At 40.5% G+C, this 15,691-nt stretch overlaps 1 protein-coding gene across 1 annotated transcript in view; it reads left to right on the top strand.

Moving 5' to 3' along the window:
• Positions 1-15,691, top strand: part of RXFP1 (relaxin family peptide receptor 1) — a 121,568-nt gene that overhangs the window by 24,419 nt on the left and 81,458 nt on the right. Inside the window, exon 2 of the mRNA XM_040251659.1 lies at positions 10,042-10,179. Within this exon, the coding sequence (XP_040107593.1) occupies positions 10,042-10,179 (138 nt within the window). The remainder of the gene's footprint in view (positions 1-10,041; positions 10,180-15,691) is intronic.

Here is a 15,691-nt window from a genome sequence, read left to right as displayed (position 1 = left end):
AATAAATTAGAAATGGTAATGAGTGCACCAAGACTACAGAGCAGTCACATTAATGATAGTTGAAGTGACAGCTGGTAAAGAACCATGGAGGAAAAAAACACAAGAAGTTGAAAGAACTCCAAAAGCACAGGAGTCTGTGGTCAAAGTTATAGGACACGAATGCTCTCAAGGGCCCTAACGCGTCAGTGTCTTAGCAAGTCCAAGCTCAGACTGCTTCCGCATGACAGGCCAATAAATTGAGAGATAGGTTGTTGGGATAAGGAACAGTGCCTTTATTCAGAAAGCCCCCAGACCAAAAAGATGGTGGACTAGTGCCCCAAAGAGCTACCTTTCCCAGGTTTCTTTTATAGAACAAAAAGCATGAGGGGAGGAGGTAAAGTTAAAAAGGTAGTAAGTTGTTGCAAATATTTTCTGGTTCTAGCCAGACTCCAGTAAGGATATGTTAATTTCTTCTTTCCCATAGCCATTCACTGGAGGATCTGGTCAGGATATTTCCTGTAAGTTTAACAAAGGTATTATAGCTTAACCCTCAAGCTTAACTCTTAACCTTCAAGTTTCCCAGAGATGAGCCATTATGTATACTTTAAGCTGTAGGCAACATCCCTTTAGTGATTAAGTGTAGCAAAAGCCATACAAAGTTTAAAGTAAAAGAAGCCCTTTCATTATGGAAACAGAGTTGTTCTTCCCCATTACAAACATGATAACCCAAATTCATTTGGTTTCAATAGATTTCCAAACCTTTAGAAGCAAAGTGAAAAAGTGAGTGTTAGTTGCTCAGTTGTGTCCAACTCTTTGCTATCTATGGTTCCTCTGCCAGGTTCCTCTGTCCATGGAATTCTCCAGGTCAGAATACCAGAGCAGGTTGGCATTCCCTTCTCCAGGGTATCTTCCTGACCCAGGGATCAAACCTGGGTCTCTTGCATTGCAGGCAGATTCTTTACCATCTGAGTCACCAGGGAAACCCTTAGAAGTAAAGCTACAACCCAAAATAGAATCAGACACACCAGTACAGACTTTTCTGACAAGTTTTGCTAAAAGGGGGAGATACAAAATAAAGATGCACCTGGTGTGGGGAATGAAATGTCTTTTCTTTAGTCTTGTTTTTAAGAAGAGGGAACACAGCATGTTTCAGGAAAAAGGTGAAAATGGATGTGGTTGAGAGAGAAGGGAGAATCATCGATTCATCTGGAGCTGGAAAGAAAGATGGAAATGGGGGGTGGGGGATGCTAACTTTGGACCAGTGTGAAGAGGGTGCAAAGGAGGCAGAACGTGCAATGTAGGCTCAAGGAAAGAAGGAATGAAATCATCGTCTAGGAGACGGGAGAGTGCATAAAACAGAGATCCACTGCCACATGGCATCAAGGCCCCCTCCCATTCTATTCGAAGGAAGAGTCGTGTGCCTGGCACATTTGGGGACCACAGACAATTCTGCTCTTGAGTCAGTGCTCTGTAAGTTCTGCAGTCAGACTGCCGTGAGGACAGTCAATAATAGAGACATAATTCTTGAGAAATTGAGTGTTTAGTTCATCTAGCCCCAAATGAGTCATAAGAAGAAACTGGACTAAGACAAGATCATGAAGAGATATTGAGTACCAGGATTTAGTCAGGATGTTGCAGAAACCAGTAATCAAGAATCCAAGCACCACAGTCGGAGAGTTGGAGAATTCAGGTTTATTATGCTGGCGGACCCAGAGGAGTTAACACTCTAAGCTCTGAGTCCCAAACAAAGAGGTTATAGAGTTCTTATATACCTACTAGAGTAGGTCAACTATATAGTGGGTAAACCTACTAGTAGGGCAACACTAGCTGCTAATAGGCTGATTTAATCTAAGGGGTTTCACGCGCATGGGAACAGCAGTCAAGACAGGCAGGAGGTGCCTGACCTTTACACGGACAGGCATGATTAAGCAGGTTTGCAGGGGCAGGACAAGGATGAGTGAGATAAACTCCAGTTCCTAGTATTGTAAGTCCCCAGTTTCTGAGACTATGTGACCTACATGATCCAGACTTTGTAAGGAGCAAGCTGAGTTACAGATGCAGAACGAGCAAGACGGTATGTAAAATTTTAATGTTTCCTCTTCAAGGACATTGGTGATGTCATTGTTTTTGTTTTACTTTTTTTTTTTTTTTTTTTACTGTTTCAGCTGTATTGGGGTTATAGGCCATTGAATTTTTCAAGGTTTTTTGCGTATATCTCAAAATCTCAAATTTGAAGTCTAAAATATTCCTTTAAATGATAATTTTCTTTTAAACATCTGTTTATGTTATTCACAGATTGAAGAAATGAATCAAACAGCATGAAAATATTTTGCTCCCAATTCCCTTAAGTTTGGCAGAATATTCTTAAATTATCTATCCAATTTTTCAAAACCTCCAGAGATTGTCTCAGTAACCCCATCCACTGTTTAATGATCTCTGTAAGTAAGAGATGACTCCTTATAACTAACTTGAACGTCATCTCTGGCATAAGGGCACAGAATAAATGCAGCCTCTTCCCTGTGTTACTTGCCAAAACAACAGCGATAACAACCTTCCAAGAGACACAACAGCTGCAGTGTTGCCTCTGTTTGGTAATGTCCACCCACTTCTAAGATCTCATGAAAGCAACTAGAAAATATCCACTAGGAGGTAAACAGGTCACAAAAGTAACAAACTGCCTGCCTGCCACATGTGTTCTAGGCTGCTGAAAAGGAATGCTTTCCCCACTGGTGCTTTATCAACACCTACTTCTGGGTTTCTCAATCTGGGCACTATGGACATTTTAGGAAGACAAATCTTTGAGGGAACTGTCCTGTGCATTGTGAGATGTTTAACAGCATCACTGGACTCTACTTATTAGATGCTAGTAGCACCTCCTGCCATGTGGTAATAATATAAAATAAATCTCCAGACTCTGCCAACTGTCCCCAGGTTACAAAATCGTCCCTGATTGAGAGCCACTGGCTTGGTCCTACCTCTTTTCAAAAAGTCTAAAGAAAACCAGCTGATTACAAATCAGTATTTTTTCATCTATAGCCAATAAACCAGATTTTCATGCATTTGAATTATCTGTAAATAGCTTCAGATTTTTTTAAGAAGAAATTTTTTACTGAAGTATAGTTAATTTATAATGTTTCCAGTGAACAGCACAGTGGTTCACTTATATAATACATAGCTATATAACATATAGTTCTGTAATTACATAATATATTTAAGAATCCTCTATTAATGCTGGTATTTTTATTTGTTTTGTTGTTGGATATCTGAAATAGTTACTGATAGTTAGCATTTGGGCTTCCCTCGTGGCTCAGGTGGTAAAGAATTCGCCCACAATGCTGGAGACCTGGGTATTTAAGATAGAAATTATAAAATAAAAGGGTTAAATATATGGAAAGTTTGTACTTGGTTTTCCTTGTTTTGTTGTTTTACTTCCTAACAAAGTATTTTAGCAAACTCCTTCTACACTTTTGATGCTGTGGGTAGTTACCCCCAAAATAGGAATATTGCATATTTTTCCATAGAGTATAAAAAGGATTTCAAATGTTGGTAATAAGACACAGAATCCAATAAAACTCTTATCTTAGTGTTTGCCAAGTCATGGCTATTCAGAAATACTATTAGCAATTAAACATAGCAATTATATTCACCTCCTTTACTCTGAATTTAAGTTTGCAGAACTGACTTTAAAGCAGTGACTGCACTGATTCCAGAGCAACAAAGCTGACATTTTTCCATATTAACATTTAATTTTGTTACAAAATAAGGGCTATAAATTCACTGAGTTACTGTTTTCCATAAAAAAATGAGTTCCCCTAGACACATCCCGAAGTGCTTGTGCATTTCTGTCTGTCAAAAAGTAACAGCTAACTTTTATTCTACTAAAGATAAATCAGTAGGAACTTAGTTTCAGAGATATATTTATTGGAACCTTTAAGATTTTAGTTCTGATAGAGGGATTCAAGATTTAAACATGACCCAGGTCAAATGTTCACTTTCACTTTTCACTTTCATGCATTAGAGAAGGAAATGGCAACCCACTCCAGTGTTCTTGCCTGGAGAATCCCAGGGATGGGGGAGCCTGGTGGGCTGCCGTCTATGGGGTCGCACAGAGTCGGACACGACTGAAGCGACTTACCAGCAGTAGCAGCAGGTCAGATCATGTCGCTCCCCCCGAAATGATAGCCAGCCCCATCATAATCACTTTACTATATGGAAACAATTGAAAGCAGAGTTCCAAAGAAAAGCAAGGAGAGATAAGAAAGCCTTCCTCAGCAATCAATGCAAAAAAATAGAGGAAAACAATAGAACGGGGAAAACTAGAGATCTCTTCAAGAAAATTAGAGATACCAAGGGAACATTTCATGCAAAGATGGGCTTGATAAAGGACAGAAATGGTATGGACCTAGCAGAAGCAGAAGATATTAAGAAGAGGTGGTAAGAATACACAGAAGAACTGTACAAAAAATATCTTCATAACCCAGATAACCATGATGGTGTGATCACTCACTTAGAACCAGACATCCTGAAATGTGAAGTCAAGTGGGCCTTAGGAAGAATCACTATGAACAAAGCTAGTGGAGGTGATGGAATTCCAGTGGAGCTATTTCAAATCCTGAAAGATGATGCTGTGAAAGTGCTGCACTCAATATGCCAGCGAATCTGGAAAACTCAGCAATGGCCACAAGACTGTTAAAGGTCAGTTTTCATTCCAATTCCAAAGAAGGGCAATGCCAAAGAATGTTCAGTTGCACTCATCTCACATGCTAGCAAAGCAATGCTCAAAATTCTCCAAGCCAGACTTCAACAGTACATGAACCATGAACTTCCAGATGTCCAAGCTGGATTTAAAAAAGGCAGAGGAACCAGAGATCAAATTGCCAACATCTGTTGGATCATCAAAAAAAGAGAGTTTCAGAAAAACATCTATTTCTGCTTTATTGACTATACCAAAGCCTTTGACTGTGTGGATCACAACAAACTGTGGAAAATTCTTCAAGAGATGGGAATACCAGACCACCTGACCTGCCTCTTGAGAAATCTGTATGCAGGTCAGAAATCAACAGTTAGAACTTGACATGGGACAACAGACTGGTTCCAGATTGGGAAAGGAGTATGTCAAGGCTGTATATTGTCACCCTGCTTATTTAACTCATATGCAGGATACATCATGCGAAATGCCAGGCTAGATGAAGCACAAGCTGCAATCAAGATTGCTGGGAGAAATATCAATAACCTCAGATATGCAGATGACACCACCCTTATGGCAGAAGTGAAGAAGAACTAAAGAGCCTCTTGATGAAAGTGAAAGAGGAGAATGAAAAAGTTGGCTTAAAACTCAACTTACAGAAAACTAAGACCATGGCATCTGGTGCCATCACTTCATGACAAATAGATGGAGAAACAATGGAAACAGTGGCTGACTTTATTTTTCCGGGCTCCAAAATCACTGCAGATGGTGATTGCAGCCATGAAATTAAAAGATGCTTACTCCTTGGAAGAAAAGTTATGACCAACCTAGACAGCATATTAAAAAGCAGAGACATTACTTTATCAGCAAAGGTCCATTTAGTCAAAGCTTTGGCTTTTCCAATAGTCAAGTATGGATATGAGAGTTGGGACATAAAGAAAGTTGAGCACTGAAGAATTGATGATTTGAACTGTGGTGTTGGAGAAGACTTTTGAGAGTCCCTTGGACTGCAAGGAGATCCAACCAGTAAATCCTAAAGGAAATTAGTCCTGAACATTCATTGGAAGGACTGATGCTGAAGCTGAAACTCCAATACTTTGGTCACCTGATGCGAAGAACCAGCTCATTGGAAAACACCCTGATGCTGGGAAAGAGTGAAGGCAGGAGGAGAAAGAGACAATAGAGGATGAGATGGTTGGATGGCACCACTGACATGATGGACATGAGTTTGAGTAGTCTCCGGGAGTTGGTGATGGACAGAGAAGCCTGGAGTGCTACAGTCCAGGGGTGTTGCAAAGAATTGGACACAACTGAGCGACTGAACTGAACTGATATGGAAACAAGGACAGTTTCCTCAAAACCGAATTACTAACATGCTTCACTTCACTTCTGCTTTGACTCTGGCCCTTGAATTACATTGCTGTTATCGTTCAGTTTCTAGGGCGTGTCCAACTCTTTTTGAGACCCCATATGACTATAGCCTGCCAGGCTCTTCTGTCCATGGGATTTTACAAGTAAGAATACTAGAATGGTTGCCATTTTCTTTTCCAGAGGATCTCTCCGACCTAGGGATGGAACATGAGCCTTCTGCATTGCTGGCTGATTCTTTGCCTCTGAGCCACCAGGGAATTATATTGGGACCCAATTAAGCCAAAGAGAAGTTAAGATCACTGAACAAAGTCTGGACCATCTATCCCTTCTTTGTGCATTACCCAGACCCACAAAATGCAGACAAGGCACATACATATTTTTAGTCATAGGGGAATGACAGTAATTTGCTCTTCGGCAGAGATAAAGAAAGTCACTGATTTTCATTCAGCACTGTGTTTCACTTGGCAATCACCTCATGGAGCTCTCCCTCAGTTTTTCCATCTACTTAATCTTACAGGGGGCTTCCCAGGTAGCGCTAGTGGTAAAGAATCCATTTGCCAATACAGGCAAACGTGAGAAACACAGGTTTGATTCCTAGCTCAGGAAGATCCCTTGCAGGAGAACACGGCAACCCACTCCAGTATTCTTGCCTAGAGAATCCCATGGACAGAGGGGCCTGGCGGGCTACAGCCCATGTGGTCGCAAAGAGCTAGACACGGCTGAAGCGACTTAGCACGCACGCAATCTCAGAGGATTTCCAAGAGAAGGAAGACATTTAAGTGCTTGATCAAAAAAAAGTCTCTGCTGTTGCAATTAAAATTATTATGCATTTTTTTCCAAATTGCTTCAAATTTTGACTGTGATATTTATTTGAGTTCTTATACACTAGAGTAATTTTTCAGTTAGGGTGCTTTTTAAAAAAAATCATTTATGAATTTCTTAAATTATAAGTGATTTTTGTATGATATGAGAGTATTTAACTTAAAAAGCTATAATCACAAAAATCTGAATTCAGGTATCTCTAAAAGCAAGATACCTTTGTGCCAGTATTGAGTACTAACCTACACTATGCTGACAGAGCTAGCGCCTCATCACTGCCGTGCTGTCACTGTCATCAGACGGCCCCTGCATCACGAGTGCTCTGCGAGGTCTTTTTCATTCAGTTCTGAATCTATCACTACACAGTCTCTGTTGAAATTATTAATATTCTGATTCCACTGCATAACCCCTCATAGCTCAGTTGGTAGAGAATCCGCCTGCAATGCAGGAGACCCCGGTTCACCTCCTGAGTCAGGAAGATCCCCTGGAGAAGGGATAGGCTACCCTCTCCCGTATTCTTGGGCTTCCCTTGTGGCTCAGCTGGTAAAGAATCCACCAGCCATGATCGACCTGGGTTCAGTCCCTGGGTTGGGAAGATCCCCTGGAGAAGCGAAATGCTACCCACTCCAGTATTCTGGGCTGGAGAATTCCATGAACTGTATAGTCCATGGGGTCACAAAGAGTCAGACATGACTGAGCGACCTTCTTCTCAGTGCATAAATATATCCAGGGAAAGTGAAAGTGTTAGTCGCTCAGTTGTGTCCAACTTTTTACGACCCCATGGAATGTAGCCTGATGGGCTCCTCTGTCCATGGGATTCTCCTGGCAAGAATACTGGAGTGGGTTACCATGCCCTTCACCAGGGGATCTTCCTGGCCCAGGGATCAAACCAGCATCTCTTAGATGTCCTGCACTGACAGGAAAACTCTCCACCATCTGAGCTACCAGGGAAGCCAGATATATTTAACATTTCATTTACTATAGTCAGAAAGTCTTCAAAAATGTATTTAGAAGTTCATCTACTCCTAAGCCACATACTTTTCCTCTTATTAAACTTGGCAACACACACACTAAATCGCACTTTCTTAAACTTTTCTGTCTCATCTGTTTGCTCCTTATCTGAAAAGAGCTTACTACCAAATTTAGGACTAAATTTAAAAATAAGCAAAAAATGATTCAAAGGAAATTACTCATTGCCCTTCTGCTGCCTTTCTCTTCTGTTGATGGTTGGTGACTGCATTTTGCAAATTCACACACACCCAAGGTGAACGTAAACAGAGATGTGAAAAGGTGTTTGCTTACTCCATTTAAGCTCCACATCCAGAAATGACTGAATCTTCCTTATTTGGATCCAAACGGCATAAAACCATCTGAACAGAGATTCAGTAAAGAGGAGCCCATCAGGATTGAGGAATAGATAGTGTAAGGCATGTATGGCAAAGCAGACCCAACATTATAAGTTTATATTTGGAAAAGTCATTTTTTATTCTTATCTTAATGATTTCAACAAAAAGAACTGGACCAAATTGTTTTAACTCAGAATGAATTAAAGGCTTTTATGTAAGACGGGAAACCATTAAACTCCTAGAAGAAAACATAGGCAAAACACTCTTTGACATAAATCATAGCAATATATTTTTTTTAATCTGTCACCTCAGGCAAAGATAACAAAAGTGAAAATAAACAAATGGGACCTAATGAAACTTAAAAGCTTTTACACAGCAAAGGAAACCATTAACAAAATAAAATGACAAAAAGGGACTTCCCTAGAAGTCCAGTGGTTAGGACACCACACTTGCACTGCCCGGGGCTTGGGTTCAATCCTTGATTGGGGAAATCAAATCCCACATGCCATATGGCGTGGCCAAAATTCTTTTTTTAATTTTTTAAAAATTGAAAAGACAACCTGCTGAATGGTAGAAAATATTTGCAAATGATATAACCAGTAAAGAGTTAATATCCAAAATATATAAATAGTACATACAATTTAATATCAAAATAACAACTTGATTTTTAACATTAAATAGGTGTCACACACCCCTACTCCCACATATGAGTAAGCTCTGGCAGTTCCTACAACCTGGTCTGTTCTCTTCCTCCCCAGTACCAAACCAGCCATGATCCTCAGTCAACAGTAAGAATGCAAGAAAATCCTTTATTGACTGTTCAATCCATTCTGTGTTTTTATTTATAATTGACTATTATTCTAGAAAGCCTCAAAGATGTACAAACTTCAGAAGGATAATAAGCAACAAAATTATCTTGGATTCTATAATAATCTTTGAGTTCATATAAATCTGGAGTTTTAAATGGCAAAATTAACTTATGTCCCTCCACACAAAAATGTGCACATAGTTGTGAATAGGAGCGTTATTAAAAACTGCCAAAGCTTGCAAGATGTCCTTCTGTTAGGTGAACCAATAGAATCAATCCATATGTTTCATTCAGACCATGGAATATTATTCAGCACAAAAAAGAAATGAGTTAAGTCATGAATAGACATAGAGGAACCTTAAATGAAATTTATAAGTGAAAGAAGCCCATATGAAAAGGGCAGGAAGCATTTTATTGGATGCTACATGCCACAGGGCACAGGGCCTGCCCTCAGGAACCTGCTACAGTAGTTCCTACAACCTGGCCTGTTCTCTTCCACCCCAGTACCAAACCAGCCATGATCCTCAGTCAACAGTAAGAATGCAAGAAAGGAGGGAGGTGGGAGGGGGGTTCAGGATGGGGAACACGTGTACGCCCATGGCGGATTCATGTTGATGTGTGGCAGAACTAATACAATATTGTAAAGTAATTAGCCTCCAATTAAAATAAACAAATTTAAATTTTTTAAAAATGATTGGATGAAAAATTTTTGAAAGAGAAAAGGGAAATTGAGCTCAACGATAAAGTATGGGCAGACCTTTCATAGAAAAGAGGAATGACGAGGACATTGCAGGTGGGAAACATCAGAAAAGGCAAAGAGCAGGGAATCCTGGCATTTTCTGAAGATGTGGAGAAGAACTTCATTTAGGTGTGGAGGTTCTTGGAAAAGCATTGGCATCCGGCTAATGCTCAAGGTGAGGCAACATAAGGAAGGTGGGACCTGCCAGGATGAGAAGAAGTAGGTTTGCAGACTGTGGGGAGTCACTCTGTGCAGGGCCTTGTGTAAACTTCTCTCCCCTTCCACATCACAGTCACTCCAGGCAGAGCGCAGAATGTGCCCTGCGACCTGGGCTACTTCCCCTGCGGCAACACCACCGAGTGCTTACCTCAGCAGCTGCAATGCAACGGCGTGGACGACTGCGAAAACGGTGTGGACGAGGACAACTGCGGTGAGCGAGCTCCAGGGGCACAGCCGGGCGGGCACAAGGACTGGCGTCAAGTCCTGGCAGGACCCAAGGGCTGAAGGGCCAGTATCAAGTTGCTGAGACTCTTGAAATAGAAATGGGAAAAGAGAAATGAAGCTGAAAATCAAAATACATGTCACTCAAGGAAATCTTACATTTGTTTTATTAGTTTAAAATATTTATTCTTATAAAGAAGATGTGGTATTTTATACATATATAATATAATATACACACAACAGAATACCACTCAGCTATAAAAACGAGTGAAAGAATGCCATTTGCAGCGACACACGTGGACCCAGAAATGACCATACTAAGTGAGGCAAGCCAGACAGAGAAAGACTGATACCATAGGATATCACTTTTATGTGAAATCTAAAACATGACCCAAACGACCTTATTTGCAAAACAGAAGCAGACTGGTAGACATAGAAAATGAACTTATGATTATTGAATGCATAAGGAGATTCAGGGGAGAGCAATTAGGAGTTAGAAACTAACATATACACACTTTTTATAAATAAACAACACAGACCTACTCTATAGCACAGGGAATATATTCTTTATCTTGAAATAAACTATAATGTAAAGGAATCTGTCAAAGACTATATATATTATTCACTCAGTATGATAATTTATATGTGTGTAACTGAATCACTTTGCCATACACCAGAAACTAACACAACATTGTAAATCAACTATACTCCAACATATTTTTTTAATCCATTCTCTTCTATGTATTAGTATCACAGCCAGTATTTCAAGAAAGTAATGATTGTGGCACATGGTTTAATTTAAGCCATAGACCTGCTCAGTTAATGCTTAAGACACAGAATAGTGTAATGTGAGGATGGGCTCTGGAGACAAGGTTGAGTGGTTGAAAACTGGTGCAAAAATAACCAGTCATTAACCTTGAAGGCATTTCTTAACCTCTCTTAGCCTCAGTTTCCTTGTGTTGAGAATTGTACCCACACTAATAGAATTTGAAAAACTCCATGGACAAGAGCAGCCTGGCAGGCTACAGTCCATGGGGTTGTAAAGAGTTGGACACAACTGAGCGACTGTAAACACACACACAAGGGAATTTGAGCAGATTGAATCAGAAAAGCAAAGGTATGCAGCAGAGGCTGTTTGTCAGCTGCTGTTGCTTGTTCTTATCATTTACTTGGTACAATTATGAAGGAAAAATGAGGCCTCCTAAAACAGACACAATCAGGAAGTCCAGCTTACCTCTCTTAACTAACAACCATATTTATGACCTTATAAAGCCAAAAGTAGGGCTTCTACACAGTTAAAATTTGGCTTTCAATTGGGTTTTTGTTTGAATTTCTAAAGGTCTCAAAAACACAAATTTAAAAAAGGATTTAAATTGGCTGGATCTGGGGGCAGAGGGGAAATGGGCCTTGGTTAATTGTGTAAAATAATGAGATTTCTCACTCATGGAAAAATAAGGTACTATTTTTAGAGGACCAAGACACCCATGCACAATTTTATGCTGCGTAAACAGCTGATACCTCGCTGTTATCAGTCCCTGAAGCATTACAGACCTTTTAATATTAATTTTATTTATTTATTTTTGGCTGTGCTGGGTCTTTATTGCTGTGGAAGCTTTTCTCTAGTTGCAGAGGGCAGAGGCTCCTCTCTAGTCATGGTGCGAGGGCTTCTCACTGTGGTGACTTCTCTTGCTGTGGAGCATGAGCCCTAGGGCAAGTGGGCTGAGTAGCTGCTGCTCCTGGGGCCTAGAGCAGAGACTCAGTAGTTCTGCTGCTGCTGCTAAGTCACGTCAGTCATGTCCGACTCTGTGCGACCCCACAAACAGCATCCTACCAGGTTCCCCCGTCCCTGGGATTCTCAAGGCAAGAACACTAGAGAGGGTTGCCATTTCTTTCTCCAATGCATGAAAGTGGAAAGTGAAAGTGAAGTCGCTCAGTCGAGTCCAACTCTTAGCAACCCCGAGGACTGCAGCCTACCAGGCTCTTCTGTCCATGGGATTTTCCAGGCAAGAATACTGGAGTGGGTCACCAGCACCTTCTCCACAATAGTTGTTAGCCATGGGATAAGTTGCTCCACGGCATGTGAGGATCTTCCTGGGCCAGGAATTGAACCCACATCTCCTGTACTAGCAGGCAGATTCTTCACAACTGAGATACCAGGCAAGTCCCTATTACAGACTTTTTAAGGCATTGCCTTAAAGGAATTAAACTTCTCGGTCTGGAGAACTGTCTCTAGGTGGTGGGAGTAACACAGAAGTGAGCACACTGTCTATATCTGAGCTTAGGCTGCAGTTGCCTTTGTTTGGGATGGCTGTGCAAATGTTTTTCTTCTTTAAATATATATATTATATATATATATATATATATATATATATTTATATCACCTCTTAAAAATAACTAAATACTATGTAAACTAAGAAAAATATGTCCTGCCCATTGCCAACCATTTCATCCTCAAGCTGCTAGCAATTTCAGACAGAGTGACAGGAGCTACCCCCCAACCCCCAGTTGAAATGGTGGCAGGAAGCAGAAGGAGCATTAAATTCACCCCCAAGCAGCTTCAGAGGGAAAAGGGTTTTGGAAGTTTTGTCTTTGACTTAAGTTTAAAAAGACCAAGTAATAAAAGTAACAATCTAAAAGTATGGAGCTATCAACTGAGAAAACAAACACACACACATACAAAACCTAAAAGTTGAGAATTACAGTTTATTTTGTGGACATACAGAGGACTTAAGCCTGGGAGACAGCCTCTCAATAGCTCTGAGAAATTGCTCTGAAGAGGTAAGGGACGGGGTGGGATAAAGAGGAGTTTTTGCAACAAAGACCAGGTAGTTGGAACATCAAAAGATTACTGCTAATTAGAGAAGACCAGATATCTCAAATTAATGAATTCAGCACTTTTTTGTGTTTGGGAAGATGCAGGAGCCTGGGCTCATTGAAATCATTCCTGTGATATGCACCTTATCTAGAGCCAGTATCATGATTTTCTCCATCCTGAACCCCTTCAAGGTACAGAACAGGTGAGGCCTGCAGGGACTGAAGCCTAGGTGGCCACAACATCCTTTGTTTGCTCATGTGGCAGGTGGCATTATTCATTCAAATCGTTAAACTCTAGCAGTTTCTCGGAATCCGGATGGAAGCAGTATTGCATGGAGGTTTGAGGATCAGGCTCCCAGAGACCTAGGCATAAATTCTGGTGAAACGTTTTGTAAAATGGGAATGATAAGAGTATCTGTGTCTGTGGGCTGTTCAGAGAATTCAATGTAATTCTGTATCTAAGTTGGTGAGCAGAGCACCTGCAGACTGACAGATAATTTTATTGTTGTTTAGTCCCCAAGTCATGAGCAATTCTTTGCAGTGCATGGACTGAACCATACCAGGCTTCTCTGTCCCTCACCATCTCCCAGAGTTTGCCCAAGTTCATGTCAAATCCCTTATGATTATACAGTTGAAGTGACAAAGGGATTTAAGGGATTAGATATAATGGACAGAGTGCCTAAAGGAAGCAGTGATCAAAACCACCCCCAAGAAAAAGAAAGCAAAAAGAAAAACTGGTTGTCTGAGGAGACCTTACAAATAGCTCAGAAAAGAAGAGAAGTGAAAAGCAAAAGAGAAAAGGAAAGATATAACCATCTGAATGCAGGGTTCCAAAGAATAGCAAAGAGAGATTTAAAAAAAAAAAAAAGCCTTCCCAAGTGATCAATGCGAAGAAATAGAGGAAATCAATTGAATGGGAAAGATTAGGGATCTCTTCAAGAAAATTAGAGATACCAAAGGAACATTTCATGCAAAGATGGGCACAATAAAGGACAGAAACAGTATGGACCCAACAGAAGGAGAAGATATTAAGAAGAGGTGGCAAGAATATACAGAACAACTATACAAAAAAAAAAACAAAACTTAATGACCATGATAGTGTGATCACTCACCTAGAGCCAGACATCCTGGAATGCAAAGTCAAGTGGGCCTTAGTAAGCATCACTATGAACAAAGCTAGTGGAGGTGATGGAATTCCAGCTGAGTGTTTTCAAATCCTGAAAGATGATGCTGTCAAAGTGTTGCACTCAATATGCCAGCAAATTTGGAAAACTTAGCAGTGGCCACAGGACTGGAAAAGATCAGTTTTCATTCCAATCCCAAAGAAAGGCAATGCCAAAGAATGTTCAAACTACCACGTAATCACATTCATCTCACACACTAGCAAAGTAATGCTCGAAATTCTCCAAGCCATTTTTCAATAGTACATGAACCATGAACTTCCAGATGTTCAAGCTGAATTTAGAAAAGGCAGAGGAACCAGAGATAAAATTGCCAACATCTGTTGGATCATAAAAAAAAAAAAAGATAATTCTAGAAAAACATCTACTTCTGCTTCATTGACTACACTAAAGCCTTTGACTATGTGGATCACAACAAACTGGAAAATACTTAAGGAGATGGGAATACCAGACCACCTTACCTGCCTCCTGTGAAACCTGTGCAACAGTTAGAACTGGACATGGAACAACAGACGGGTTCAAAATTGAGAAAGGAGTATGTCAAGGCTGTATACTGTCACCCTGCTTATTTAACTTCTACGCAGAGTATATCATGTGAAATGCCAGGCTGGATGAAGCTCAAGCTAGAATCAGGATTGCTGGGAGAAATATCAATAACCTCAAATATGCAGATGTTACCACCTTATGGCAAAAAGCAAAGAGGAACTAAAGAGCCTCTTAATGAAGATGAAAGAGGAGAGTGAAAAAGTCGGCCTTAAAACTCAACATTCAGAAAACTAAAATCATGGCATCCAGTTCCATCACTTCATGGCAAATAGATGGGGAAACAATAGAAGCAATGAAAGACTTTACTTTGGGGGGCTCCAAAATCACTGCAGATGGTGACTGCAGTCATGAAATTAAAAGATGCTTGCTCCTTGGGAAAAAAGCTGTAACCAACCTAGATAGTATATTAAAAAGCAGAGATATTACTTTGCCAGCAAAGGTCCATCTAGTCAAAGCTATGATTTTTCTGGTAGTCATATATGGATGTGAGAGCTGGACCATAAAGAAAGCTGAGTGGTGAAGAATTGATGCTTTTGAACTGTGGTGTTGGGGAAGATTCTTGAGAGTCCCTTGGACTGCAAGGAAATCCATCCAACCAGTCCATCCTAAAGGAAATCAGTTCTGAATATTCACTGGAAGGACTGATACTGAAGCTGAAACTCCAATACTTTGGCCACCTGATGTGAAGAACTGACTCATTGGAAAAGACCCTGATACTGGAAAAGACTGAAGGCAGGAGGAAGAATGGGATGACTGAGGTTGAGATGTTTGGACAGCATCATTGACCTGTCTCCATCATTGGCTCTGTCTCTTCATTCTTTCTGGTGTTATTTTTCCACTCGTCTCCCGTAGCACATTGGCACCTACTGACCTAGGGAGTTCATCTTTTACTGTCATGTGTTTTTGCCTTTTCATACTGTTCATCTGATGCTGAAGCTGAAGCTCCAATACTTTGGCCAC

Source organism: Oryx dammah, unplaced genomic scaffold (genome assembly GCF_014754425.2).
Source record: "Oryx dammah isolate SB20612 unplaced genomic scaffold, SCBI_Odam_1.1 HiC_scaffold_12, whole genome shotgun sequence".
Taxonomy (NCBI): domain Eukaryota; kingdom Metazoa; phylum Chordata; class Mammalia; order Artiodactyla; family Bovidae; genus Oryx; species Oryx dammah.
This window is presented reverse-complemented; position numbering and strand designations above follow the sequence as displayed.